We start from the raw sequence: 27,989 nt of genomic DNA, 5'->3' as shown, positions 1-27,989 counted from the left end.
GTCCTCCTATGGGTCGTTGGCGACGAATTAAGACAGATTAATTGAAGTTATTGTAGGGCATATAAAGCAACAAAAGTAGCCTCACTGCACAAAGCATGCCCTGGTGAATGCAATTCTATAATCATTTCTGATATAATCTGAAGAATTTTACTCTACCGACCCAACACAGGATCTAGTAAAACTATCTGAAAACTAATTGCATATTTGAAATCATCACTGAGAAATACACCAGTACACTAAATTTGAGCATGATAAATGAAAAATAAAAAGTTAAAGACCCTAGTCTTTCTTTCAACACTGTTTTCGATAATGGTGGATCAGACTGCCACGATGAGAAAAGGCTTGGAAGCACTGCTTGCACTTAAATGGCTTTTCACCTGTATGCGTTCGACTATGGCTTTGCAGACTGGACTTTCGAGCAAAGGCTAGGGGGCACTGCTTGCACTTAAACGGCTTTTCACCAGTGTGAAAATAATTATGGCTTCGTAGATGGGAACTTCGAGCAAAGGCTTGGGGGCACTGCTTGCATTTAAATGGTTTTTCACCAGTGTGTGTTTGATAATGGCATCTCAGATAAGAGTTTTGAGTAAAGGCTTTGGAGCACTCCTTGCACTTAAATGGCTTTTCACCTGTGTGTGTTCGATTGTGGTAGATCAGGCCGCTACTCTGAGCAAAGGCTTTGGGGCACCACTTGCACTTGAATGGCTTTTCACCAGTGTGCATTCGATTATGACTTCTCAGAGACGAATTATTAGCAAAGGTTTTGGGGCAGTGCTCGCACTTAAATGGCTTTTCACCAGTGTGCAAGTAATTATGGCTTCGTAGATTATGATTTTGAGCAAAGGCTTGGGGGCACTGCTTGCACTTAAATGGTTTTTCACCAGTGTGCAAATGATTATGGCTTCGTAGATCAGAATTTCGAGCAAAAGCTTTGGGGCAGTGACTGCACCTAAATGGCTTTTCACCTGTGTGGATTCGATTATGGACTCGCAGATGGGAATTTTGAGCAAAGGCTTTGGGGCATTGCAAGCACTTAAATGGCTTTTTACCAGTGTGCAAATGATGATGGTAGGTCAGAAGGGAATTACAAGCAAACTCTTCGGGGCAAAGCTTGCACTTAAATGGCTTTTCACCTGTGTGTGTTCGATTGTGATAGATTAGATTTTTACTCAAAGCAAAGGCTTTGTGACATTGCATGCACTTAAATGGCTTTTCACCAGTGTGTTTTCGATTATGACAGGTCAAAAGAGAATTATAAGCAAACTCTTTGAGGCAAAGCTTGCACTTAAATGGCTTTTCACTCTTCTGCCCTTGGGTGTTGCTAAGCACTTGGGACGTAGAGCCAGACATGGAAAGGTGCTGAAACTTGGATTTTTCATCGCCATGGGCAGCCAGGTGGCTCACAATTACACGCTGATCTCTGGTGATATAGGTACAGGAACAGCATCTGAACCAGATGCCCTCTGTGACTTTCAGTGGGCAGCTGGTTTCCCCTAACGATGTGGCTCCATCACCTACAAAAGAATACCAGATGTATTGACACACAAGGAAAGCCCAACCAAGATAGCCAGTTAGTTTGGAAAAGAGTACACCTTAAGAAAAAAGATGGTCTCAAAAGACTAAAGGCAGCATTTGGCCCTCTGAACTCCTATTTCCTACTCAAAGAGACCATCTGGTTCGAGCTAGGTACCGTGCACAAATGCTGAAGACTAACTGCACTCAATCAGAATTAATCGAGAGGAGAGCAAGAGAACAAAAAGCAGCAAGATGTGCAGGAGCAAAAGCGTGGGAGCATAAGACGTGCAGACAAGATAGCGGCGTCTGCTGCATCGCTGATGGCCAGCGTTAGCGACACTTGCTGTTTCGGAACACAGGGGGAGGTATCTACAGACAATTGTACCATCAAAAATTACAGGAGGGGGCGTATTAAAGGGGTGAAGCTGAGTTTATAAGATTTTTGATTGATTGATATTTATTTATTGCGTGCCCAAAAACACCATAATGGTTTTGACATTGGTGCACAGAAGTCAGATTCCTATGAAACATGCAAACATGGAAACCACAATAGTCATATTAGAACAGTCAGCATAATAAAACAGTCGTAACAAAGTACATAAAATACACATCAGGTGTTAAAGGTAAAATAAGGCATGAAAAAAAAATCGTGCTGGACAAGGAGGTTGCATGATGTCTGAATACGATAGATTGGTGACTCCTTTAATCGCATGTCGGGGTAGAACATGTCGCACTGTCGCGTGAATTTCGTTGGCACACGTAACTTTATGCTGTCCAAAAGGTCAGGTACGTCAATTACACCCTGGATAAGCTTTTGTAGAAAAGCCGCATCTCGGCAATGCCTTCGGTCATCCAAAGTGCTGAGATTCAAAATCTTAAGCAGAGAATGGTGGTCGAAGTAAAGTCTCCTGTGGAAGTATCGATCATAGACTATGCGAACCAAACGCCTTTGCACCGCTTCAATACGTCTAGATTCAGTCTCCGTTAAATGGTTCCACACGACAGAAGCGAATTCGAGCCTGGGCCTGACCAGAGCACAAAATAAACGTAATATGGCCTCAGGTGCTTGGAAGTGCCGAGTCAAACGGGAGATCATACCAAGCATTTTGAACCCGGTACCACAAATAGTAGTTACATGAGAACTGAACGTCAGTTTGCAATCGACTAACACCCCGAGGTCCCTGATCATATCAGTTCGAGTAATAATACAGTTTCCCAACGTGTACTTAAAATGTAAGGGATTTTTACGTCTAGTTAGCGAGATGACTTTAGTTTTGTTTATATTCAAAGGCAAACGGTTGGATGAGCACCATTGCAAAATACTCGAAACATCAGACTGTAACGCATCACAATCTTTTTCAGAACAAATACTTGAGAATAACTTAATGTCATCGGCAAATAAAAGCACTTTAGCAAACTTTACACACTTTAAAATATCATTTATAAATACCAGGAACAACAGTGGCCCCAACACTGACCCCTGGGGTACGCCTGAAGTTGGGAAAAACGGATTAGATAAAACAGTATCAACTCGAACAAAATTTTTCCTCGATGACAAGTAACTATAAACCCATTCACAAAGTTTAGGGGCGAAACCATATTGTTTCAATTTATGTACAAGCAAAGCATGGTCAACCTTGTCGAAAGCCTTTGTAAGATCAAAATATACCGAGTCAACCTGCCCTCGGTTTGAAACGACCGGGGCTGCGTTGTGTAGAAAAGTACAAGGGTTAGTTTCGACAGAGCGCCCTTTAATAAAACCATGTTGTTGCAGCGTCAGATACTTAGATAAATGAGAGAAAAGACATTCTTGCATAATGGTTTCAAATACTTTAGCAAAACCACACAGTAGTGACACAGGACGGTAATTTGATACAATACCAGCATCACCAGCTTTATGAATGGGCACAACTATGGCTTCCTTCCATATTGCTGGAAACATACTGGTACGCAAAGATACATTAAAAATATGGGCTAAAATTGGCGCTAGAAGCCCACAGCATCCTTTAATAATAAATGGTGGAATGTCATCAGTGCCCACTGACGATTTCGGCTTGAGCTTTTTAATCGCCTTTTCAACGTCCCGTGTAGCAACACTGAACAGGGAGAGCGAGTCCCCATCACTGGGATCATTGATTAGATCTGACTTCACCGAATGTATGGGCGGTAAGTAGCAGCTGCTAAAAAACGAGGCAAACTCATCAGCGATGTCTTTTGGCGATGTAACATAATGAGTATCACCGTTACTAGAAGAGCGCAGAGATGAATGTTGTGAAAACGAATGCGGTTTGGTGATTACGTGTTTCCAGAAAGATTTGGGATCAGAATATAGACTATTTTCAACATGTCTTTCGTGGACGTATTTGTCACGTGCAAGCAATATTTTAGCTAAGGAACGAAAGTTGGAAAACTTTTGGTACCATACTTGTTTACACGTTCTCTTGTATAGACCATGAAAACGAGTCTTTTTACGCAGAGCAGTCTTCAATTCCCTCGAAAACCAGCTCGGAAATTTCCTCGGTTTAACGAGCCTTTTAGGCACATACTCTTCGATAGCTTCCTTCATTACCGAAGTCAATTTTTGTGCTGCAAAATCTGAGTCATTGGAATCATATAGCTCAGACCACGCGTGTGATTCTACATGCCTGTAAATGCTGAAGTAATCTCCCTTTTCGTAACAGTAAATGAATTTCGATAGTTCTCGCGATAAACATGGCAAGTAAAATTCGGCTTCAAAGGGCGGATGATAAGCATCGACCCTCACCAAGGGGTGTGACGAAGACGCTATCGCGCCAACAGGGAAGTTTGATAAAAGCAAGTCAAGTGTTTTGCCAGAAGCATTCGTTAGATTATTGTGCTGTGAAAGACCATAAAAGTTGATAAGTGGCAAAAACCAAGAAGCTTTGCTCTCTGTCAGGTAATCACAACAATCAAGTCTGCCAAGGGCCCAGTCTACGCCTAGAAGGTTAAAATCTCCAAAAATTTGCACTTTGTATTCGCTAAAATTGATTAGACTTGTTAAAGTGTCGAAGTGTGAAATAAAAGTTGAGCATTCAAATTTAGGTGGGAAGTAATAGTTTCCGATGAGGTATTTACTACGGTCACGCAATAAAATTTCGAGCCATACGCACTCGTCACAAGTCTCAAGGTCTTGTCTACGGCACGATTTTAACTTGCTTGAGACTGCAATTAACACCCCACCGCCGAAACGTTGACCAGTGGCGCTATAATCACGATCGCGGCGAAACACAGTGTAGTCATTCGCAAAATATTGTGAATCATGTATTTCGGCACATAACCAAGTTTCAGTAAGACAGATTATGTCAAAAGAGGAAAGCGCTAGGTTGGACGAAAATTCATCTGCCTTCGTTCGTAGTCCGCGGACGTTTTGATAGTATACCTTAATTGTGTTCTTCGTGTGTTCTACTTGCTAGAACAGATGTTCTGTTCTAGCAAGTCGTGGAAGCCAGCACTGACTCAAGCGCTGCCATTGTTGATGCACTGGCCATGCCACTTTTGACTGTTGTCTTCGCATCCTTCCCCTTTGCATTCTTTAGAATGTGCTTTGAAAGCATTTATATTTTCTTTTTAGCTTAACTGGAATGAAAATATCCCCGTAGCACATAGTAAAAACTTTTCCAAAGACAAAAAGGGTACTTTGTCTTCTTTTCTTTTTTGAAAACCTGTGAGTTTTTTCGTAAGAGACGATGCAGTTGCCACGGAGACGTGCATGCACAAAGTGGGGCAGTCTATGCGGGGAAGTGAGAACATGGCTGCTGGGAGCCTATGGGGACGCTGTTTTATAGTCTGACAAATAATTACTGCATGTACCATCACTTAGTAAGAGATACACCCCTTGGAAGTTTAGCAACAATATTGGAGAATATATGTGCGAAAGAAGCACCATATTTGTAACATCATTCACGGTTGAGATGGTCACTGACCGAACGACTCCTTTCATATGATCAATATAAAAGGTGCATGGGTAGCCTTTGGGAGTGGCGATTAAATTAGCCTTGTTGTGTCTGTGTTCTAACTCTGTCTATGTTAAAATGTATTATATGTGAGCAAATGTTAATTAAGCGCTGTTAATATGTGAATGTAATGAGCATGGCAAAGATCTACATCAGCAATAACATTTCTTTTACCAATTTTTAATTTGATCTAGTGCCACCTGGGTGTGTAAGGGCACACTTTAGTGATAAACAAGGTAAGGGCACAACACTTAGTCCCAGTGGCCTAAATGCAAGGGCGCAAAAGTTAGTCCTGGGGGCTTAACTTTGAGGGACTAATGGTAGGGAAGCAAAGGTTTCTCCCGTAACAGTTGCTCCCTAGGGGAGCAACTGTAATGGGGCAGCACATTTACTTCCTTGAGGGAGCAAGTCACACTCCCTTTTTTCTTAATGTAGTCATTCATGCAGTTTTGCCGCAGCTGTAGTTTAATATTTTGCTGTGCTTTGGAATTCGGTTCACAGAAGCACTCAAATGCAACTGGCACCATTAAGGGGAGTCCCCAATCTTAAAAAGTGAAATCAGAAAAAAATATATTTGTACATTTTTTTATTTCGATTTCAAAATCACACTTTACATATAGTCTCACATTGAAAAGTATTCCTCTCCATTTTTGTTTCTCACAAGTTTTAGATTTGAAAAGTGAAAATCTGGATACCTCATTCATTATTCAGAGCACAACAAAAATAATATTTATGGAAATTGTTAGATATGACGTTTTCCAAGTGGCCAATGAATTTGATTACGGCAAGTCAGATCGAAAGTCTTCGTTGAAGTTATCAGTAAAAGAATTCCACCATGTGATGTAGTCATGTCCAGCGAATATGGATGCCCCGCTAAATAGACACAATTTTGGCAGTCCAATCCCTCCCCAGGTAACTGTGCCTTGTGAATATTAAAGCCCGCAGCCCAAACTATGGACAGCTAGTTTTGGGAACTGGGTCAATACATGCAAGTTTTTCTCATTATTATGCACACAAGAGGGTCCACTAATAAAAAAAAAAAGAAGAGCTTAGTAAGACCTTGGGTTACAGGGTCCACTGAGTCTTTCACTACTTTCGGCTGTCGGCTGCGCCTCCTTCGAAACGCATGGCCTTGGCACTGAACAATGGCTCAAATTATCGGGGCTTTCCAGTCAAACGCCTAACCTGTACTCCTTTCCTTATGTTATGATATACTCCAGGTTTGCCACGTGTGTCCACTTTTCTAACTTGTTGTGCCTCTTCTGTCTATGCAGATTTACAGGCAGCCACGTTTTGCTCAAAAATCAGTGCAGTAACCGTGGGCACACCTCGGCAAGGCAATAATTCCAGAGGGAGCACTTTGCTAGTTCAGGCCAGGAAGGGAGTCTTAGAGGACACATGCAACGCAGTCTGAACGGGAAAAAGATGTCAAAACATTTTATAACAAGAAAAAAAAAAAAAATTTGTAGTTGGCGCTTACAGGAGCCTGCGGAAAAGTTTTTGCAAAAGTCACATCACTGGCCGCTATGGTAATGTGGTGCTTGCGCTCTTCCATGAGCTTCCTATGGTCTCCAAAAATTTACTTATTAATCTTCGTTGGAAGTGCAACAAACGAATGAAAATGAATAAGTAACTTTTAAAGCCCTAAGGAAGCTCCCAAGAGAGCGCAAGCACCACGTGATAGGCCTGCACGCCACTCAGAAAATCACGGCGGTGGCGTGGAGAAACGCATTCAACCAGTTCAACCGGCAGCGCGCCAGACTCAGCGTACAGCGGCGGCATGATGTTCAGGGAACTTCGGCGGCAGTGCTGAACGGCCTCGGCGGCTTTGGCGGCAGCGCACAAGTCTACCACGTGACCGGCGGTGGCTCTTGCGGGTGCAAACTACAAATTTGTTTTGCGCCGTAAATATAACTCTAATTGTTTTTCGTTGTAAATTCATTTTATGGCAACCTTTTCCCATCCAGGCATGTCTTCCTTAATTTTGTTTTCCTATGCATGTGTTTTTTAAAGGGGCACTGACAACCCAAAGGTGGAATTTTTGTTGTAGTCTAAAACAATGCAAGTTGTAATCAAAACCACACAGAAGAATAAATAAAAAAAAAATTTCCCGCGCAAGTGTGCCTTTTTATTTTTGCCGTTCTTTCCCTCTTCTCACCTCCTCGCTTTTTTTTATTTGTGATGTCAAAAATTATAAAATTTAGAAGCATTGTAACAAAAATTTCTATAATATTTAATTACGGCATTCATAAAACATGTTTATTTAACAAAACTGTGAATGCACTATGGCCCTTCTTTCTGAAATGTTGAAAGTCGGAGTCCAGAGTGATGTTACCTCCTGGCTTTTTATCAGCGCCTCCTCTAGGATAATGCCTGTCAGATACCGGCAGTGCATGCATCCTATCCCAACGATCCAAGCCAGTGGAGCACGTAAAGCCGCTCGCACAGCTTTTCACGCTCTTCCGTGGGGTGTCTTCAAAATAAAACCTCAGACACAGAAAGCGATTCGGGAATAAACTTGACAATGTACATAAGGGAAGCGAAAATGATAAGTTAGAAAGCAATTTCTAAGAACTGGGATCAAAATTTTGTTAGTAATACCATAAAAAAAACACTTGAGCAGTGGCTTTATTTTATTGCTCTAGTTAGTTAAATAAAAGTATATTAAAGGGGCACTCAAGTGGATTCTGAGATTGTCTATTTATTGTCATAACTCAATCTGCGGGCTCTAAGCATCCTAGAAATCCCAAAATTACATTCAAGGGCGGCCGATTTTTCTATTAAAAATCCAATCAAAGATCGCTGTTCTGCGCCTAGGTGCACGCCGTCAGGGGCGCTGTCGGACGGGAAGGCAGCAGGGAAGGGCGTGCGCCATCCAATCACGAGTGACGGCTTCCCGGCGGATTGATCCTTCGAACCGGCGGAGTGATCTTCCGAATGTGCGCGTATTTGATGGATTCTCGTTGGGACTCATTTTGTTTACTTCGGGTCTTGCGTCGTGCGGAGATGGACCTGCCAAATCTAACACCGTTGGAGGTGGAAATTCTTCGGCGGACGGCAGATATCAGCTCAATCTCCTACGACGCCACTCCTACGCGCGACGCCGATGCCCCGAACGCGACGGACTCGGACGACAGCTCGCGATGCTCAATGTCGACACTGGAGGAAGACGACGAAACCGACGACGCAACCCAGCGGCTTGGGAACACCAACTGGTAGGTGATGAGCTGTTTATTATACCTCTCATATGTATAGCTGATGCTGGTTTTCTGTTTTAAGGTGCCAATGCAGTTGCTGCGTGCCGATGGAAACCGTCGCAGAGTGTGTCTGCTGCCGTGACTACCCGGCCGCCGTTCGCAAGCAGCAGGGCCGGCAGAGCTGCGTGACAAGCCACCCGGATTTCGACGGGCTGTGCCTCGATCCGGGTGTGCTACAGCTGGCCTGTAGCACACCCGGGAGTGATGTGCGGGGGCACATCACTCCCGCGTAACAAGGCGAGGAGAAAACGTAGTTCGCTCTTTTTCAAACAATAATAGCTGTATTACGTCACCTACAGCCAAAGATTTGACGTTGTTGTCAAAATATAATGTGCATGTGCCTAAAAAGAGCAATAATAATAACTTTAGCAATCTTTTCGCAGTTCGCTATTTCTATTGGCCGAATTCTATGGAGGTGGTGGAGACACGGGATGGACCCCGCAAGAGGATATAGTGCCTGTGTATTTCTATTGCTGTGAGTTTACTAGGGCGCCTTGCCATTTAGAACTGGTCATTTTTATTGACTGAAGCCCAACAAACAATATGCTTCCAAAAACAAGCTTCTCCAAAAAGCACTTGAGTGCCCCTTTAATAGTGCAAACATAGTTCCAAGAAGTGGCTATTCCAATGAAATTAGTTGAGCTTCATGAAACTAGACATGGGTTTTTCATAATACAGTTTTGCCACGGCCGGATTCTCTTCCGTGATGCCAGCTGCGTAACTGCAAGGTTCCCGAGTTTGCGAACTTCGTGAAGTGTGCTGCCTGTCGCCTTGTTTGCATGTCAGAATGAGGAGTTCCATCATTACATTTACAGCGCATTCCACACTGGTTTGCAGTGGTTTCACAACATTCTATCTGTGCTGTAGTACTATATACACCTCTTCCGAGCTGTAAAATAGTGATGAGATCATCCGTTCGCAAGATGCGAACATTGCCAGGGCATCATGCTTGCAATTCTAGCTGCGGTTTCGCCCACACTTGTGGTGAAATAGTATATAGCATAATGTCTTAACAGCACTTCACGCCACGAGTGCGGGTGCATAGCAGGCATTTCATGCTTTCGTAGCTTCTACGCTCATACTTATGACTAAAAGAAGCAGGTATAGTTAACGTGAATCACGCAACAGTGATCACTTGACCGCACTCCTGTGCGACTCAGGTCAGAGCTGAAAGTGGCGGGGACTGAGCCCAGGATCCGTGGGTTCTGCGGCATACGCTTTCGCCGCCCCTGTTCAACCAGCTGGCCAACACACCCGATTGTAAGCCCCCATACTCCGTTCACCCTTAAAGGGGCCCTGCAAGCACTTCTTTACTGGTTTTTAATTTGCACCAAACCTCAGCGCACTGAACGTAGGAACTTAATGAAACTTTTCTTTCGCAAACTTCGCATTATTTTAGAAGTTATAGGCAAATTAAAATTACAAACACAAACAAAAAATAACCTCCTTCATGACGTCCTTAATTGCTTGAGTGGCCGTGAACTAGGGGAGAGGTATAGAGAGCTCTGCGAGCGCTCACGGCTGCCGCACTCCATGTCGACGGCGCAAGAGGGCGCCACTAATGCATGGTCTGGATAGGCTGTATGCAGCGGGCAGCCAGTGCGGCTCTCATTGCATTTGCTGCGCGATTAAACACTAATTCGGCATGACACTTCATTGGCCACAAACGACAGCAAACATGGGGTAAAGATCAGTTCAGAATGGGAGCCACTTCACGCTGCCATACCACGAAACAGCCAAACCGCAAGACAAAGCTGCTCGCCGAAGGCCTTCGGAACGCTCGGAGCCAGTCGGATCCTCCAGTCCGTAAACGACCGCAGCGTCGCCGCCTACATCTGGGACCTTTCCGTGTCGGCGCCTCATCCCACTACTCCTTTCTAGTATGCGCCGCCTTTTCCACCACTTGGTGGCGGGTATGTCGACGGGTCATTTCTTGTTTCCGTACTTTATAAACTCCATTTGTTTCTTTTCTGATTTAAAATACTGAACAAAAACTACTTTTATAAATAACTGAAATGGTTCGCGCCACTTATATTTTGTATTTCAACTAAAAAGAAGCTTTTAGCGGCTCTGACCAGTAGTAACCCCAGGACCAAAGACGTCACATATCGCGCGCCTTCGGTACCGCGGGTCGCCCCCGTCGGAGGAGGAGGTTTCCGCGTCGTCCGGTTAAAATATGATGCACTGATATTAAGTTACTCTCTCTATGCCCGCTGGCTTGCCCGAACCCCAAGAGATGTGGAAACCGCAAAAAAGGTAGACGCTTAAATATGATTGCAGGGCCCCTTTGGGGAGACGCGAGTCTTAAAATATAAAAAAAATCGCGAAAATGTCATTTTTTAGAATTAACGATTCTGAGGTCTATATAGTCCAGAGTATGTCCTCACAAAATATAAATGCTCAATTCGATCTCTAAATAGGAAAATAATGACAATTTGTAACCCATGGCAGACCCTACTTGAAGCCTAAACTCTGAAATGTCAACAAAATTCAAGCCGTCTGATCTGCACAACGGCTCAGCCAATTGCAGCCATCATGGTTTTGTTCGAAAGCTGGTTTTCCGCGCTTATTGTTTTCGCGCTCCAAAGCGGCGTACCCTCAAGGCCGTAGCGTCATCGATGCTGGACGAAAGGTCATCACCAGCGCTAGAAAAGCGCCGATTTGGGCAAAGCGCGTTCTCCTCTGAGGCAAAGCTCTCTCATTGGCCAAGACGCACGCCTCCTTTCCTGGCTTCCTCGGCGCGGCGCTCTGTGGGCTCCCACGTTGTCTGCTTTCCTTCGCTTCGCTGTTCGAGATGCACATTACATTCACATTTCTCCACTTTCTATATCGACGTGTCAGTGTTTTCTTCGTGCTTCCTAGTGTTTCGTATGTTCCCTGTCTTCTTTGCACCTTTTGTGTAAATATTTTTGATACCTCCTCTTTGTTTAGCTTTACTTTTTTGCGTTTATTTGCCTTCGTGCGTCATTGTTCTTTGTTTCGTTCCGTGCGCTTCAAATTTCGATGGCTGGGGACGCTGGTTTGAAAGTCAACACACAGACTAAACAGAAAGAGGAGATGTGCTTGGAACAAGAAGGCCTCCGCATCGACAAAAACCTTCGACTTCACCGATGCCGCAAGTCGCTGGCGGACGCGACTGGATGAAGTTCATGTTCGACAACTAAAAAGACCTTAGGGCTAAACAATTGTTGCATATGGGGCTGTTTTCCCCACCCGTGTCTCTTTCTTAGTATGAAATTCAAACCAAAGGCATCCCATCTAAATCTTCAACATTGTTAGTTATGCATACCCAAATTTCGAAGTCTATTTTCCCAGCTTTGTATTTTCTGCATATTCTCCGGCCTGGTAGGCTTTTTGATTCACTTGCACTCAACCGATTTTCATAAATTTGTTACTATTTTCTTTGGAATGAACTAGACTGCAAGCTAAAGCTATTTTTATTATGATATTTTTTGGTATTAATAGAACCGGCATTTCATTATTAGATATTCTTATAGCCTCTATTATATGTCTTCTGTTCACTTTAATTTTTTACATGATTATATGGTGCTAAAGAAATAAAAATAGCTTTAGCTTGTATGGCATTTCTTTAGGAAGCAATTGATACCTTTTTTGCATTAAAACTTTAATAATTTTTTTAAACCAATTCTGAAATTGGTCATAATATTTTATTTTGTTGATAGCTTTTGACAAAGATATTTGAAATCTGATTGCAGTTATGAAATCAGCATAGTAGACTGCATGCGTGTCATAAAATCGCAGATACACAAACAAAAAATATTTTTTGAGAACCCACTTCCTCCCAATGTGATTTTACCAACATTTCACTCATTTTTTACATCTTTCATTTTTTTTAAAATCCATGCTCAAATCAGCTAATTAATATTTTATATTGTTGATAACTTTTGACAAAGAAGAAATATCTGAAATCTGATTGCAGTTATGGAATCAACACAGTAAACTGCATGCCTATGCAAAAAATCAGACATACCAATAAACAAAAAATATTTTTGGATAACCCACTTCCTCCCAGTGTGATTTTATCAACATTTCACTAATTCTTTACATTTTCATATTTTTTTTTCTAATGTCCCCATTAATGGAATACATAATTTTTTATATAAAGTTGTTCAGGAAGACTTACACTACACCTTGATCGCAATTATTATTTATCATTCTTCACGCAATTTTCCATGTTCAATGTCAAAACTTTAACTTCGATTTTCTCATCTTTGTGTTTTTCGCTGACATGCTTAGCCTTACGGGGGTTTTCATGAGGTTTTTATCATAGCATCCTAAAAATTTTAATACCGTTTTATTCAGAAAGAACTGAACTAAGGAGTAAAGCTATCGTTTTACAGTTTAGAGTGACAAAAAAATTATGATAATTATTGTGACCTCATTAGTGTCCTAATTGTCATAATTAGCCAATTTTTATTTCATAATGTAATTTTGTGAAAATATAAATAGCTTTATAATCAGGGTTCCGCATTTTCGGTTTTTACCGCGTGATTCAAGGAGAGGTCAGGCTCTTTAAATCAACTACAAAATTCGGTTTCTTAACCTATCGGGCTACGACTTTGTGCAGCGTTGCCCACAGATGGGGGATTTTTTTTTTTTTTTTTTTTGTAAAATTTGCAAAGAGCGAATTTACATGAGGGAAAAGTAAAGAAAGAAAAAGGAAACATGGAAAGTCACCTTCTGTACATCAGGATTACATTATCTTATTATAGTACACACACATATACCAGGCACGTAGCCAGGATTTTGATTCAGGGGGGGGGGGGGGGGGGCGCCCATGACAGAATGCTGTATGAGGAGGAGGCCCCAGCAAAGTGGAAGATTTCGGGGGGGGGGGGGGGGGGGGGGCCTGGGCGCCATGGGCCCCCGGACCCTCCCCCCCTGGCTACCTGGCTACGTGCCTGACATGTACTTTCCCAGGTTCTCCTCGTTGATCCGCACTCTTTCTTTGCTGTTAATGTGACCCTGAGCTTCGAGAATGCCCTTTCCAAGCTAACACTGGACACTGGCAGGCTGAGGAGATGAAGCATTGCCTGAGCCAAAATCGGCCAATCAACCAATTGTGACCGCCAAAAGAGACACGGTGCGACGTTTTGAAGCTCAACACAACATGAAGAGCTTGCATCAAGTCAGTCCTCCTTACGAGTTTGAAAACACGCTCGTACATGGTGAAGTCATGGGGCATTTCGGACTGCACGTTCCAATCGATGATGCGCACATTAAACCAAAACGTCGTGATGGCACCCATGTATCCCATACATTCGAACAAGTTTCGATAGACACTGTCGTTCTACTTTTTCACCACGGCTCTGCGGTACGACATGAAGGTCAAAGTGACCTTTTCCGGTTAAAACTGAATTTTAGAAAATGGATTTGACATATTTTTATTGGTTTAAATCGAAAATGCCGAACCTAAAAACTGACCTTTTTCGGTTATAACAGAGTTTCCGAAAAGGGATTTGGCGTGCTTTTATCGCTTTTTATCAATTTAAACCGAAAACTCCAAACACTATTTATAATGCATGGCAGGCCTTTAGCTATGCACCTACATTATTTAAAAAAATATTTTTTGTTGGAAATGGCCTTAACGACCTGTAAGAAATAACCAAATCAGGCAACGCTATTTTTATAACTTGAAAACTAATTGAGATATTTTAAAACTGATTTCATGTTTAATTGAGGAATAAGAAACACATACACACAGTGATTTTCATTAGAATAGCTGCAAGAATAAAATAGTCCATTTGACAACCAGCTAAGACTAACAGCTCTACCTTCAAAGCAAGCCCTTTGCCCTTGCTAACACAAGTGCAAACACGCAGGAACGCGCCAGCAAAGCACTGCGGAAGCCAGCCAGCTCGCGCTAAAGGCGGAGCTTCTAGTCTTAAAAGGTGAACGGAGTATAGTGCTTTGCGAGCAGTATACAACTAATATTCATCCTCACTTAAATATCCTCCATGTAACACCCAACCCCATGCTCTTTTATACATTTCCATCTAAACAAACAAACAATCTTGCCCCACGGCTCCACGCAGCCAGCACGGATAGCTGGGCCTGCACGGCTTCGCCGTAGACCCGCGAGACAGACCTTTGAGATAGTATATCTACAAACGTTCAGAACATATTAAAAAGCAAAACAGATACTGCCTCGTAATTCAGGAACACCTCCTTCATTAAAGACCGTCGTCACCGTAAAATCGAGAAAATGTGACGGAGTTACCTTCTAGGAGTCCAAAGGATTGGGCTGCTCTTGCTTGCGCGCACCAAAAAGCAAGCGGCGCATTTAAGCCAACCAGTGGAGACATCATGATTGCAACGTCGGCCTACCACGTCAATTTCATGAATGACATTCACATAGAAACGTCTCAGATGCGGACTTGAAAAGGCTGTTCAAGATTCTAGAACTCTGGTGATAAGATAAGGAAACAAGATTTATGTCCCACTTGCTGCCAATCACGCGAAGCTCCTGGGACGTACCACGCAAACACATGTCCTCATGCATGACGACGTGCACAAATAATTAAATTTAGAGTGTGGTACCAATAGTTTTATGCTGTGTCTCATATCTTGTTACATGAAGAGACACCTTAATGCATGCCGTAAAAGAAGAAAAAGATTTCGTGGCTCTCAGCAGGTGATCTCGGGCAAAGTGCCAACTTGCAGATTCCCAGGTTCATTTCTAAGTCGAAAAATCCCAATCCTCCGTCCTCTCTTTTTCTTTTAAAATTTTCTGTCTGGAAAAGTCAGGTGTGTGCAACCTTAATATAAAAATAAAACGAGGATTCCTATAGTCTTTTGCAACTCAAAAAGGTAGGGAGAGGCGAAGGAAGGCCGGGGAGGAAGAAGCAGATGGAACACTGAAGAGGGGAGGTTCCCCCCCCTCCTCTCCAGTGATCCGTCTGCTTCCTCCTCCGCAGCCTTCCTTTCCCTCCCCCTACCTTTTAGAGAAGGTAGGGTGAGGGAAAGGAGCTGAATAACAAAGGCGACCAAACGCTAAAAGGCTGGTACATGGGCAACAACATCTTCAAACATTATCTCCGGTTTTTTGACAAGTTGTCCCAGTGACGAATCGCCCTATGACAAATTGTCCTATGTGACGCTGACGAATTGCCCTGCCGAGTTTTTCTATGACGAATTGCCTGTCAAAACGCAATACGCAATTCGTCGAAAGGCAATAAAAGTCAGGAACACATAGAATAGTTATTTAAATCAGCTTCGAAATCAAAAATTTGTTTAAGGCTCTCCCAAATCACTTATACAAGTGCGTATCAAGGATAAAAACGCCGGCAAAGATTTGCAGAACATCTTGGAAATAATTTGATGGTTCATTTACTTATGTATTTCTTTAAGGTTTATCGGTCCTTTATTTATGTTGTCAAATCTTCAGTCAGTAATTAAATATCATCAATATGTTTACTTTGAAGTTCACAGAACCGCTTGAGACCGACATGGGAGAACAATACTTGAAAATACGCCAACTCTTGAGTATGTGAAAACATGATGCTTCATTCACTGTTTGGCAGTGCAAAACACTTGTAGCGGGGTATGCCAAAAAGAACTTTGTGCTCACATGATAGATCTGAAGACAAATACACAACATGTGCAGTAACAGAAAGATAAAATATAACCTTCAAAAGAATTCAATACGCGATGCCTCACTGCAAAAAGAAATACGCAGGTACGTAATATGATGTTGCTATCGTACGCCACAACTTTACGAAATCCAGAGCAACTACCCAAAGAATTTTTCACGCTAAAACAATTTTGTAAACTAGAAATGATATGTCCAGAAAACTAGGGAATTTCAGGTAAAAAATAAACCCAGAAGAACACTTCTCCGGTTTCACTCAGAAATAAACTTAAAAAAGCAGAACCCTCGTTATGTCACATATTTGGTGCCAGTGGGCAAAAACAAACTTTAAGATGCTCTAAGCCCGTCACCTCATTGTTGGGTCCACAGGGCAATGCACTCAAGTGCCACTCACGATAACATGGCACACCTGCCCCACTTCGAGCACCATGAATGCCAATAACGCCCGACAGAGGTGGCAAGCTGTGCTCTTTTCAACATAATGGTCATCAGCCCATGAGTGCAGTTGCCCCCTGGGTAACGGTCACCATTACCATTTGACGAGTGCTACCCAATTTTCTGTGGTTTCAGAGGAGACCAGCTGGACATGGGAGACGGGCTACTGGAAACCAGGAAGACAGCACTGTGTGAAATTTAGATGTAAAGATTCTCGGCTTAACAATTTTTTTTATCCTCGGTGGATGGATGAATTAGGGCAGAAGAGTTCAATTCGAAAAAATCCTTGATCCACTGTGCCTAAATTATAACTAAATTTTGTCTTTGTTTTATTTTTTTTTTGTCATCTTCCTGAGCCGTTTTCACCATTTCTTCAGCAATCTTAGTTCACTTAACCACTTATTCCTTTATCAACCCCTCCAATCCCAAAAAGATGAAGAAGTCTGCTTCAGTCTAAGTATGTACCAGACGTACCATACCTACAACGCTCTGCTGTTACCTTTGCCTGTCTCCATAGTGAACAATTTGTATCTGCCTCGTCAGATCTTGACCTGAAAGTCCCGGCCCTCAATACCCGTCTGCCACACAAAGAGTCAACTTATTTTTGATTTGTCAAAAACTTATCTTTTCTTAATCCAAACACTTCTGCATATTAGGCTTCTTTTCCAATCTCAACTCTCGTATCTCTTTCAGCTTCCTTCACAGCCCTCTTAAGGGCCGCCCTGCAAAACATTTTTCAACCAGGGTGAAAATCCTCCTTGTCACACTTTCCATTTTCCCCTCTTATCCAACCCCAAGACACAGCAACAAAAAAAGCCCCCCCCCTCCCCCCCCCGCCATCAAGACAGCTGTGGGAGAGGGGGAAATGGGAAGGGTGGCGAGAAGGATTTTCACCTTGGTTGAAAGTATTTTACAGGTCGGCCTTTAACAGATTTTGACCTCTTCATTCTTTTCCAGCATTAGCCCAGTACGTAGTAAAATTGGGTTGTGTGTATGTTTATACAGCCTAGAACTTGGTCTGCCTCACAGGGGCGACGAGTCTCCCAGCTGTAGATGAGCAATTTAGCCAGTGCAGTACAACCGCTAGCCTGGGGTCTTTAACGTGCACCACGCAGTAGTGATACACGACCGCACGCCGGTACGATGCTTATCCAGATCGAAACGGGCAGGGGTGGGGCTTGAACCTAGGATCCCTGGGTTTTGCAGCGCGAGCTGTCGCTCCACGCGCGTCGAGCTGGGTGTGCGCTTCAGCCCACTCGGCCACCGATCCCCCCCCCCCCGTACGTAGTAAACAGCCCACTTCCCGTGTTCTATCTACACACCCTTCATGTATAGAAGCCAGACATTTTGCTTGCCCAACGTTAATTTGCGGCTGCCACGAACCTCTCCTCAAACTTAATTTCGCTGCTTGCCTCGCTCTTCTCGAAGAAAAACCCAATCACCCTGCACATTTTCATCTGGGCTCTTAGCTCCCCCGGTGGAGGATCGGCGAAACGGTTCGGACCCCAAGGAGTCTGTGGACAGCTGTACAAAAAGTGCTGCTCTAGACCCTGACCGCCTGTAGTCTAGACACCATCACTGTCCTCTGTTTATAAAAAAAAGGTGGAAACTAACAAAAAAAACTCACCATTGCTTGAGGACTGAATCGGTTCCATTTGAATTGCTGCCCAAGGTCAGGTTCGTAGGGAGTTTCGCAAGATGAAGAGGGACGCACAGCACCACTTGAGATGCTAGGAACCAAATTCAATGAGCAATGACAGAAATTAAGAACAAAGTAAGCACACCCTCCAAGCGCATCAAGCTAGTCAGACGCCTATGAGAGTAACCCGCAAAAGACACCAAGGATTTCGTCCATTTCAAAACAACTTTCAAGATAAAGAATGAATGAGGAAATAAAATGCCTGTGTGCCTAGTAATGGGCGGTAGCCTGTGCTATCTAACTTAGAGTTTGAAGGTACCTCACAACAACCTATTCCTTTTTGCATTACCACTACTGTAAAAAATACTAACAGTTAAAGGAGTAAGGCCTTGCGTGATACAAAATTTGAGATAACTATAAGGCTGGAACCCATTAGGTGACCCTATAATAATGCTTAAATTGTTCTGCAAGTTCATTGAACCGTGGGACGCTCGGACCCACCTATTCAGGAAAGTTCAGGAAAACCGCCATGTTCCTCTTTCCACAAAACGTTTTGAGTGTTCCTAAATGTGGGAAACGCACCAGGGAAAACTATTCCTTTATTATTTAATACAATTGAATTAAATTTGCACAGTTTATAACACTAGATCTTCTCAATATAAATCTAGTATTAGTTCTAATATAGCTTGTTCTTTATGTCCTCGATGCACTGAACATGCCAAAAAAACCATGTGCTTACACATAGGTGGGGCATGGCAACTGACTCAAAAACAGCCTACTAAAAACACCAATATGCTCCTATAAAACCACTGTGTGTAATGGACAACGAAAGTAATGAGTGCTAGACCTATTCCATTTTAAAATACTTGATAACAGTGAAAACACCACTTTCAAAGGGCCAACACAAAGGTTTCTTATTCTTAACATTTCCATAAATATAAAAAATATACATTCTAATCAAACCTAGACAGTTACAATCCATATATTCTAAAGCATATGCATGCCAAATTTGGTTGTATAGGACAATATTAAAAACAAAAATTCTTGTTTGTGAAGATGCCCCAAAATTACATAAAGAAAAAAATGTGTTTGGATGTTATCAGAGACGCGTAGCAACACTCTTCCATTGTGGGAAAAATAATTTTTTGTTTAAATTTTCTGAGAGAAACTGAAGCTAGAGAAGACTGCAATGGAGCGGAGACAATGTGGTGGCAACGACAACCATTTGAAGAACCGCACACGCAACAATGGCTCAAATTAATGCAGTTCTGGGCTGCCCGTTTTTAAAATGCTTCTTTGACTAATTTCACTTTATAAACAAACCTCACTATTTTAAAAATAAAATATGAATCAAAGTAAATTAAACATCACAAAACCATGAATTCTATTTTTCTGCAAAAAATTGCCATTCTTCGACCTGCATCTCCCCTTAAAGGGATTCTTCAACAAAATTTGAAATATATCCGTCGTGTTCAAAAGTAGGTTGAATATGATCCACATTATCCGTAAATGACAATCGCACGTTTGTATTTCGAGCCTGGTGGCTGTATTTATCGCTATAAACGGCCCACTCTAGCAAGCGCTCGGAGAAGGCCCAGCTTAGAGCACGTGACATCCGACGCAATCGTGACGTAGGTCGTCTCGGGACGAAAAAAGCTACGGCGAGGCTGACGTCGAGAGGATGGCCTAGTCATTCCAGCCGCCGAAGCCGCTGCTTTTGTACAAATTTTGAGTGACGGGTAAATCTTTTATAATCTTGGAGGGGGACAATAGCTACTTCTGGAACACACAAAAGGGATTCTAGGGAAGACGGGAGTTCCTCCTTCCCCTCTTCTCTCGTCGTGGCCGGAGGCGAACACTCACCGCCATTAGCTGTCAAGGTTCCTAGACGGGCATGACAAATGCGGCATTAGCGACATCCACCAAGTGCTCTTTGCTAATCATTTAATTTGTTTTAAAATTCCTTTTCGTGACCTTTTTAACAAGATATTGGTGTGTTCGATGTGATACTGCTCCTTTGAACACATACAAACCATAAAATAAGCGCCGAAATTTCGTTGTAATATCCCTTAAACCATAACGAGCAATTATATATAGTTTGCAATGAAGCAATATATACTTTCGAAGAAGCTGTACCTGCATCATTGCACCAGGTCTCATGCAGGCAACAGGGAAGACGTTACAGTGCATTCCTAGATATAAACGTATGGTCTAAGCTTCACTGCCGAGTGTTCAGCACTTACGAACCCGAACTGCAAATTATGCAAAACCTGATCATTGCAGCTAGTAATCGCAATAATTTACAGTGTACCCCCCAAAACTATTTCACCGCAGAAATAAATTATGCATTGCCGAGTGCTCAGTATCTGCTCAAGTAGCGGCAATGGTTCAAGCCAGGTGCCAGTTTCAGAACTCCTATCTTATAAAAAGTTATAGGTGATTCTCTGAAAATATTAGTGATGGACCAAATCTGCCGAACTTCAGATTCGGCAAAGTTTGGAAAATGCCGAACTTTTGCAGGAAAGTTCGGCAAAGATTCGGCAAATGTCTGCGCACGCGCGAGAACGTGACGGAGCCAACGGAGCTTTGGATTGCAAATGGATGCCGCGCAGTCGTGTGGTTACCATCGTGCAGTGTAGTACAACCAGCGGTTACGGCGCGGTGTGGGGTAGGGAACACGGTAACTGTGCGTTTGTAAGCAGTGTGGTCCTCTTCAATATTTTCTGCCTCAAGAATAGAAGATCGACCAGTAATTTATGCAGTCCACTGTGCAAGCGACAAATGATGCGGTGCATTCTGAAGCTTGGAGACATTGGCCGACAATTACTTTAAAGCACTCCTCGCAATTATAACAATTTTGTTTTGGGCTCACAATATTGTTTGTGCGAAAACACAATCATATTGCTTTTTCAATTAGTGTTATTTCGCGATTTTCATGTATCTGCATAAAATTAAACACAGAACTATAATGCTCGACGTTGCACATCCGACATTCACTCTCCCTCTCTTCCAAAACGTTTGTGTGTGTCCTAACACCAGAAACAGGCATTTTAAAGGTTAAAAACGAGACGTTGCAAATATGGGACGCACACTTTCATGCAAAGCTGACGTCAAGTTACTCAAATCGGAGAGCATGCATATTTACATTATTATAATTCTCTCTTCTGGTGAAGGCTCAGCAACCGTTGCATTCGTTTTCGCGCACAAAACGGTGACTCCCAGAGAAAGCAAGAACGCAGCGTTATTGCCTTCATTTTAGCAATGTACACACACATGCAGGCTTGCACTGGTGATACCTCAAAACTGAAACTCTCATAGCGTAATTCGTGACTGCGCCACGCTCGCTTTTACCCAACCTAGTTTTCGTGCCACTTCTGCAAGGAATCACTAAAATTGCCAGTATACACACAAAAACGACACTGATACAATTACCTTGCAGAATATCATGTTATTTAGTAAACATGTTGCATTTAAGTTAAGAAAAAAAGAAACATAAAACCTTCTTTTCACCAGAAGAAAAACGAAATATCAACGAGTCTGGTAACAATGTATTTTTGCCGAATCTTTAGAAAAGTTTGGCAAAAGTTCGGCTTTGCCGAATCCCAAGATTCAGCACCGAACTTTCGATTCGGCAAAAGTTTGGCCCATCGCTAGAAAATATAGACAGGAAAACAGGACCCACTCCAGGTTACCGGCGCCATTCAGCTCCACATATTCCGCCACTTTCCCATTGAAAATTTGAGAAGATCAGCTGCAACTTTTTAATCAGAACGGTTAGTTCTGAAACTTTGGCACCTAGTTTTGACCACTGGCACTACATTTGGGAGGAGATTAAGTGCTCGCCGACGTATCGCTTTATTTTGCAGTGAAAAAGAAACCCGTAAATTTTTTTAAGGGCTTCCACGTGACGTCGTTGCATTATGCCGGTGGTCACTCCACACTTGTTTTTGCAGAGAACAACGAATTTGGTAGTGCGAAATTAAATTTGCAAAGGTATATGCTCAGCAGCAAGGCCATCACAATCGCAGCCGACGCAAGAGCAATGGCTCCCACATATATATTTGCACAAAATGAAAAGAAAAAGAAAATGCAATGTGTAGCATGCAGATTCTGAGTATTTTTTTGACACCTCGTCACTGCTGGTTTTCAGAAATGTAGGCACAGGGATACAGCCATGAGTTCCAGACAACTGAGCCAAAGTTTGCAGCCTTCATTCCAGGCCAAAGGCAAGGCATCAAGTTGCAAAAGATGAAATCGCAAAAGGTGCTGAAAGTTGGTGCCAATAAAATTTGAATATTATTTTAGTCAGTGAATGGGTGAGAACCGCAATGCCCGTCTCTTTCAGATTTTATTCCTAACAAGAGTGCTGGCAAAGTATACTGTATAGAGGAAAGAATAAAAAGTAGAGAGGACGAAACACAGACGAGTATATCCTTTCAATTAACAACAAGGTTCATTCCATGGAGTGTGATCGCCCGTTCCTCTGCACATTCTTAGAGAAAGGGGGAAAAGGCAGAGGCATGAGGCGAGAAGTCAGAAGGAAGGACGGGTAGGAAGAGGGGTGCGTCGACTCGTTGGGGGCAGGTCGATCAGCAAGGTCGTCCAGTCACCCAGCAAAGCTCCAGGCACAGAAAATCCATCTCTCTATCAGAAAGGGCTAGCGAGGGGGAAGAAAGACTGACGCAAGTGTTTCTTACTGCAAATGATTCGATTACTTCCGTCCAGATTCTCTGAAGATGGCGCCCGAGAATGCGCGTTTTCCTGAACCTAGGCGCACACCCTCCGCATGTGCTGCGATGCGCTGCTTTCGGGTGCACCGAATCCTTGCTGGGATCGACAACCTCTCGGAAACGCTCTCTCAGGCGGTCACTTAGGCACCAGCCCGTTTGCCCTGATTCTTCCACAAGAGAAAGAGATGTAACAGATTCCCCCTCTCCAGCAAGGAACGAACTGCTTTTCATGTTTCCTGGGGCAGGTGTTTGGAGGGGAAGGAGTATTACCTGCCGGCACATCTGCTTGAGTCTGGATTTACACTTGAAGACGACTCCTACGTCGAAACGTGAGGCGAGCGCCTTGAGGCAATGTGCAATAGTGTGCGTGTACGTAATGACAGTGAAATGTTTCCGGAGGGGTCAACGTGTAGAGGGGGGTGCGTTGGAGGTGATAAGAGCGTTTGCCAGAAGGCCTTCTGGATAGCCCTCTTTCCTCAGTCTATCTATCTGGAGGCTAACGCTGTGTGTGGCAAGATGAGGGAAGGACCTAGCCTGCACAGTCTTCAGAAGGGACTCAACCAGGCCTATCTTGACTGCTTTAGAGTGGGCACTGGTGAAAGGGAGAGCTGCTTTCTCTGACCTCTGTTTGAACTCCCAGCACATCTGCCCAGTTCGGAGACTAAAATGTAGGGATCAGGAATGGGAGGTTACCCCCTGTCGGGTCCTCTCTTTTGAACGCAAGGCTGGTGCGGATTGATGTGAAAGCCTTGAGAATGGTTTCAGGTTGGGTCTGTTCCTGGTGCACCACAAGATGGTCATCTACGTACCTGAATACCTGGCGCCCGGGTGCTGTCAACTCCAGTTTTGCCTTTATAGGCCGATCCACATACATTAGGAAGATTGATGTGAGCACCAATCGCAAAAAAAAACGATAACTCTTTGTCAGGCATGTGAAAATAATAAATTGTGGGTTCGAGGCAAATTCAAAGTGAATAGAGCTTTTGGCCAAATATTTTTTAATAGAATATTCAAGAGCTGCTGTGCCTTTCTCCACGTCTTTTACTACTGTTACACCATGCTTAAAATAAACTTCAGCTGAACTCACGAAAGTTGTTCCTAAGCTCCCACTTGCCCACTTATGAGCTCTGTTCAATTTAATCTAGCCATATTTAGAGACTGTAGCCTCAGGAAGTCTAGTACCTACATTGGGATGGCAAGTAAATGACAGCATTGACATAAAATTAAACCTATAAAGGAGCCCAGCCATACCTAATTGAGGGGATTTATATATCTTCTTGCTATATGAAAATATTTTTTCTTTGATTCTGAATAAAAAGAAAAACAAAACAAATAATGAACACAGGTTTTTAGAACATCCCTGCCTAACATGTACTTTTGCATAATAGCCACAGTTAACTTTTGACCATTTTACTGCAATGTAATATCAGCAATCACAAAGTTTCCTGTATTTTTGTGTAATAAAGGCGCACGCGTGCACCATACTAGTTTGGAGGTGTGCTTTCCACTTAAGCGTGCGGCTGCGCTGCGGTGAAGCTAGTCGCGAGATCGCTGTGTCCGCTTCGCCGGGTATTACTTCTCCGCTGCGCACCGGTGCTTGAGGAGAAGCGCACTCTAAGGGGCTAACCCGCACTGGTCAACACTTCGAAAAGCATGAGCATCGCAGTTCATTTGCACAAAGGCAAAACTGCACAAAGGCAGAACTTTGTGCAGAAGCACATCAGCATGCTGGAGCAACTCAAGCGAGACCTCGACACAACCGTTATCCACACGGATGCGTCCCACAGTGACAGCATTGCTACTATTGCATGGCATATTCCATACAAACATATTTGGGGCAACGAAACCGAAACAGCCAAGACTTTGGAGGAAGCCTAAGCCCAGGCTCTACTCTATGCACTTGAGCAAGTTCTGCAGTCCTCTACAAGATCAATTCTCATCTGTACCAATTCTCAGGATGTCACAAAACCATGCAGGACATATGACCCCCCCAGCCCAACAATCAAGAGCATTCTCTTCATGGCAAACAAGGTTAGAGAACTGTACGACGCCCAGGTCATCACTCCCTGGGATTTCTGGTAACGGGGTGACACACCTGGCTGCAAAGAGATGGGAAAGTACCTCCTTTCCCATGCAAACAAGGGACTTCTCCTCGCCGGGAAGTTCAACCGATGGCGGCAAGAGGTACGACCCCGAAGACAGCTTGAGAAAAACCAGGCAGGACCTGAAGAAAAGATTGCTTGACTCTCTTTCACGAGACCCGCACCCCATCCCCAAGGGCTTCTCTAGGAGACACACTGTGCTTCTCAGAAGAATTCCAACGTAGAGTGCTATGCATGCCTTGCACCTACGTCACATGATGACGTTGGACACTGGTAACTATCATGATGGTGGTTGATTCGACGGCCATTTCCAGCGAGCCGTGGCAAACCGAGGCACGCTCAGGCTATAGCAATTACTACGTATCCCGACTATATTTTCGTCGACATGCCCCACTGCAGAGCAGCCATCAAGTTAGAGAAAGCACGAGTTGCAGGGAAGGGACGCGGCCGTGCATTACGGAGTTAGCGGGACGCATTTCATAGTAGTGAGCGACGGCACTTTTCTAACATTATTTATGTTTGTGCACATCTATGCATCGGCTTTGCCTGTTCGTGATGTGGATGCACTTTGCCTTTCGTTTCATCATGCTGTCTCCACGCTTTGAGGGCACTTTCTGGGCTCTCTACCGAGTACGGGCGAGAGTGCCACACCGCGAGCCCAGCCAGACGGCGGCTCCTGTGTGCACGCTCGCCGCCACCGCACGCTCGCCGAGATGCCGCTGTTGGGGCATCGGCTTGTACCGTTTACGACACGGTAACCTTTGCAAGGAGCGAAAGTATGCGGGCGAGCTGGTTAGGAAACATCGTAATCTAAACCCTGAGACAAGGAGAGCCGTCTTTTCCGTCATCTGATTGCGTCTTGTCTCAGGATTTTCACAATAGCGTTGCATTCTTTACCGGTACTTCGCAAAATCATAACAATTTTACTACAAGTGGCTTTTAGAGCCCCTTATCAAATTTTGGGGCGTGCAATGAAGCTTTTTTTGCAAACACGACAGCCTTAAGCGTCATAACTTCGTCGGCAACATATCGAAACTTTCTGCTCATAACACAATTGTACCAATGCCGAAAAATTCCGCGTATGCTGGCTGAACGTCATCATCGTAAGCTCTGCACATTTTTCCAAGTTCACATGTAAAAACCTGGGTACCTTTGTTGAAAACATGGTGCATGTTAGCGCATCTCCGGGCAGTTAGCGGCATTGTATATCTTGGTAAGCACATCCACGCGATGTGAGGTCAACCACCAGTATGGTGCGGGAAACCATCCTTCCCTAGCGTGACGTCACTTGCAAGGCATGTATTACTCCCCACACCAGAGGACTGTGGGCAGACAGTGCATGCAAAACCAGAAGGAGAAAAAAAAAAAAACAAAAAAAAAAAAACAGGATTAATGAGTTCAGTTATGCTCTACAACAGCCCAAAGCCTGCCCTCACTGAATCAAGACCCTCGTAGCAGACCTCACCCATCCCCTATGAAACCGCCAACACCTTCTATGAATCAGGAAAAAGGCCATTGCTTCCCTCCCACCCCAACTAAGGCCAGCCACCCGTGAAAGGTGGATCAGGCCACTGGGAGACCCTGCGAAAGTTAGTATTGCCTTGTATCCCCGCTCCTCTATCCAGAGGAGTCGGGCCTGGGGATCGTCCTTCTAGAAGGGACTCCAGCGCGCAAAGACCAAGCCCCGCGTCACGCGATCGCTTGTTGCAACAATAAACGTTTTGATTCGGCCATCCATCGCCTCTTCTAATTGCCACTGTTATGTCCCCTTTGCCTGTTTGAAATTACAACATCGATCAAAGAAACTACAAACATCACTCCCCGCCTCCTCCCCCCCCCCCCCCCCCCCCCTTTTTTTTTTGCCCCAGCAAGAGTCAATTTTCCACTGGCCAACCTCGCCGGCGTTACCCCGACATCGAACCCACTGGAAGAAAGGGTTCAGGCATTGGGCCTGAGCATCGCGGGAGGAAGTCCCGCGATGCTCAGCCATTAGTTCGTTCAATTTTCCCTCCGCCGTTCTACCCTCGCCAAGTATTCCTTTACCTGCGAGTCTTTTCTTTTCTTTTTTTTTTTTTCTTAAATTTTAATTGGTCCGTTTATTGGTTAAATCAGTCAGGCAATGCCCGCAGTTTTCACGGCTTGAGATGACGCTACTTGCGCACAAAAGCCCGAAAGGTCGGAAGGCACGGCCGTGAGTGAATTTCATTTGAAAGCATCGCCTCGCACCTAACGATTCAGTGATGGGAACAGTACCTGTTTGTTTAGTGAGAAATCTTCGGTGAAACCACTGGTCAAACCACTGGGGTCAAACCATCAACGACACTTTCACGCGCTATGCAGTTGTTGACAAATAGTGTGCTAAACGAATAATGGATCGATGAACACGGCTGAAGCTGAAACCTATGAATTGGGCGGCTGGTCGCGCCATCTGGTTGCTGTCTGCTTCAATTTGCGTCAGCACACTAGCGTTATTTGAACCTCTAGCGTACATTATAATAACTCTATGGTGGTACTACCTCGTGCCGAATGAAGCGACATATGAAATTACCAGTCCTGACGTATGGTACTTACCTAAAGTTAGAGCAGGAAATTATACGAAGCCTATGGAAGCCCTTACCCCATTACTATCAAGTTCACAGTTGTTCTTCAGAAACCGAAACTGACGTCACCCTTTCAGAACTATTTTGAAAATTGAAGGCAGGTGGTGCCACGCGCCCCGACCACC

The 27,989-nt window shown here is 43.8% G+C and overlaps 1 protein-coding gene across 3 annotated transcripts; it reads right to left on the bottom strand.

Moving 5' to 3' along the window:
• Window positions 1-204: 204 nt before the first annotated feature.
• On the bottom strand, window positions 205-27,912 carry LOC115309116 (zinc finger protein OZF-like). 3 transcript variants are annotated; one of them, XM_029967287.2, is made up of 4 exons: window positions 27,836-27,912; window positions 25,258-25,386; window positions 18,421-18,523; window positions 205-1,514 (listed from the first exon to the last, which is right to left on the bottom strand). In XM_029967287.2, the coding sequence occupies exons 3-4, from the start codon at window positions 18,446-18,448 to the stop codon at window positions 292-294; spliced, it is 1,251 nt and encodes a 416-aa protein (XP_029823147.2). In that variant the 5' UTR covers window positions 18,449-18,523; window positions 25,258-25,386; window positions 27,836-27,912; the 3' UTR covers window positions 205-291. The 3 variants fall into 3 exon arrangements, with proteins under 3 accessions (XP_029823147.2, XP_029823146.2, XP_040073644.1); XM_029967286.3 differs by lacking the exon at window positions 27,836-27,912 and adding an exon at window positions 27,518-27,612; XM_040217710.1 differs by lacking the exons at window positions 25,258-25,386; window positions 27,836-27,912 and having other exon boundaries at window positions 18,421-18,715.
• Window positions 27,913-27,989: the final 77 nt, after the last annotated feature.

This window comes from Ixodes scapularis, unplaced genomic scaffold, assembly GCF_016920785.2.
Source record: "Ixodes scapularis isolate PalLabHiFi unplaced genomic scaffold, ASM1692078v2 PGA_scaffold6__148_contigs__length_123643588, whole genome shotgun sequence".
NCBI lineage: Eukaryota > Metazoa > Arthropoda > Arachnida > Ixodida > Ixodidae > Ixodes > Ixodes scapularis.
This window is presented reverse-complemented; position numbering and strand designations above follow the sequence as displayed.

Coding starts and splice junctions, on each gene's coding strand:
- LOC115309116 (XM_029967287.2), bottom strand. CDS start 18,448: ATGGAACCGATTCAGTCCTCAAGCAATG. Junction 1,515..18,420: donor GATTCAGTCCTCAAGCAATG/GTGAGTTTTTTT, acceptor ATTCTTTTGTAG/GTGATGGAGCCACATCGTTA.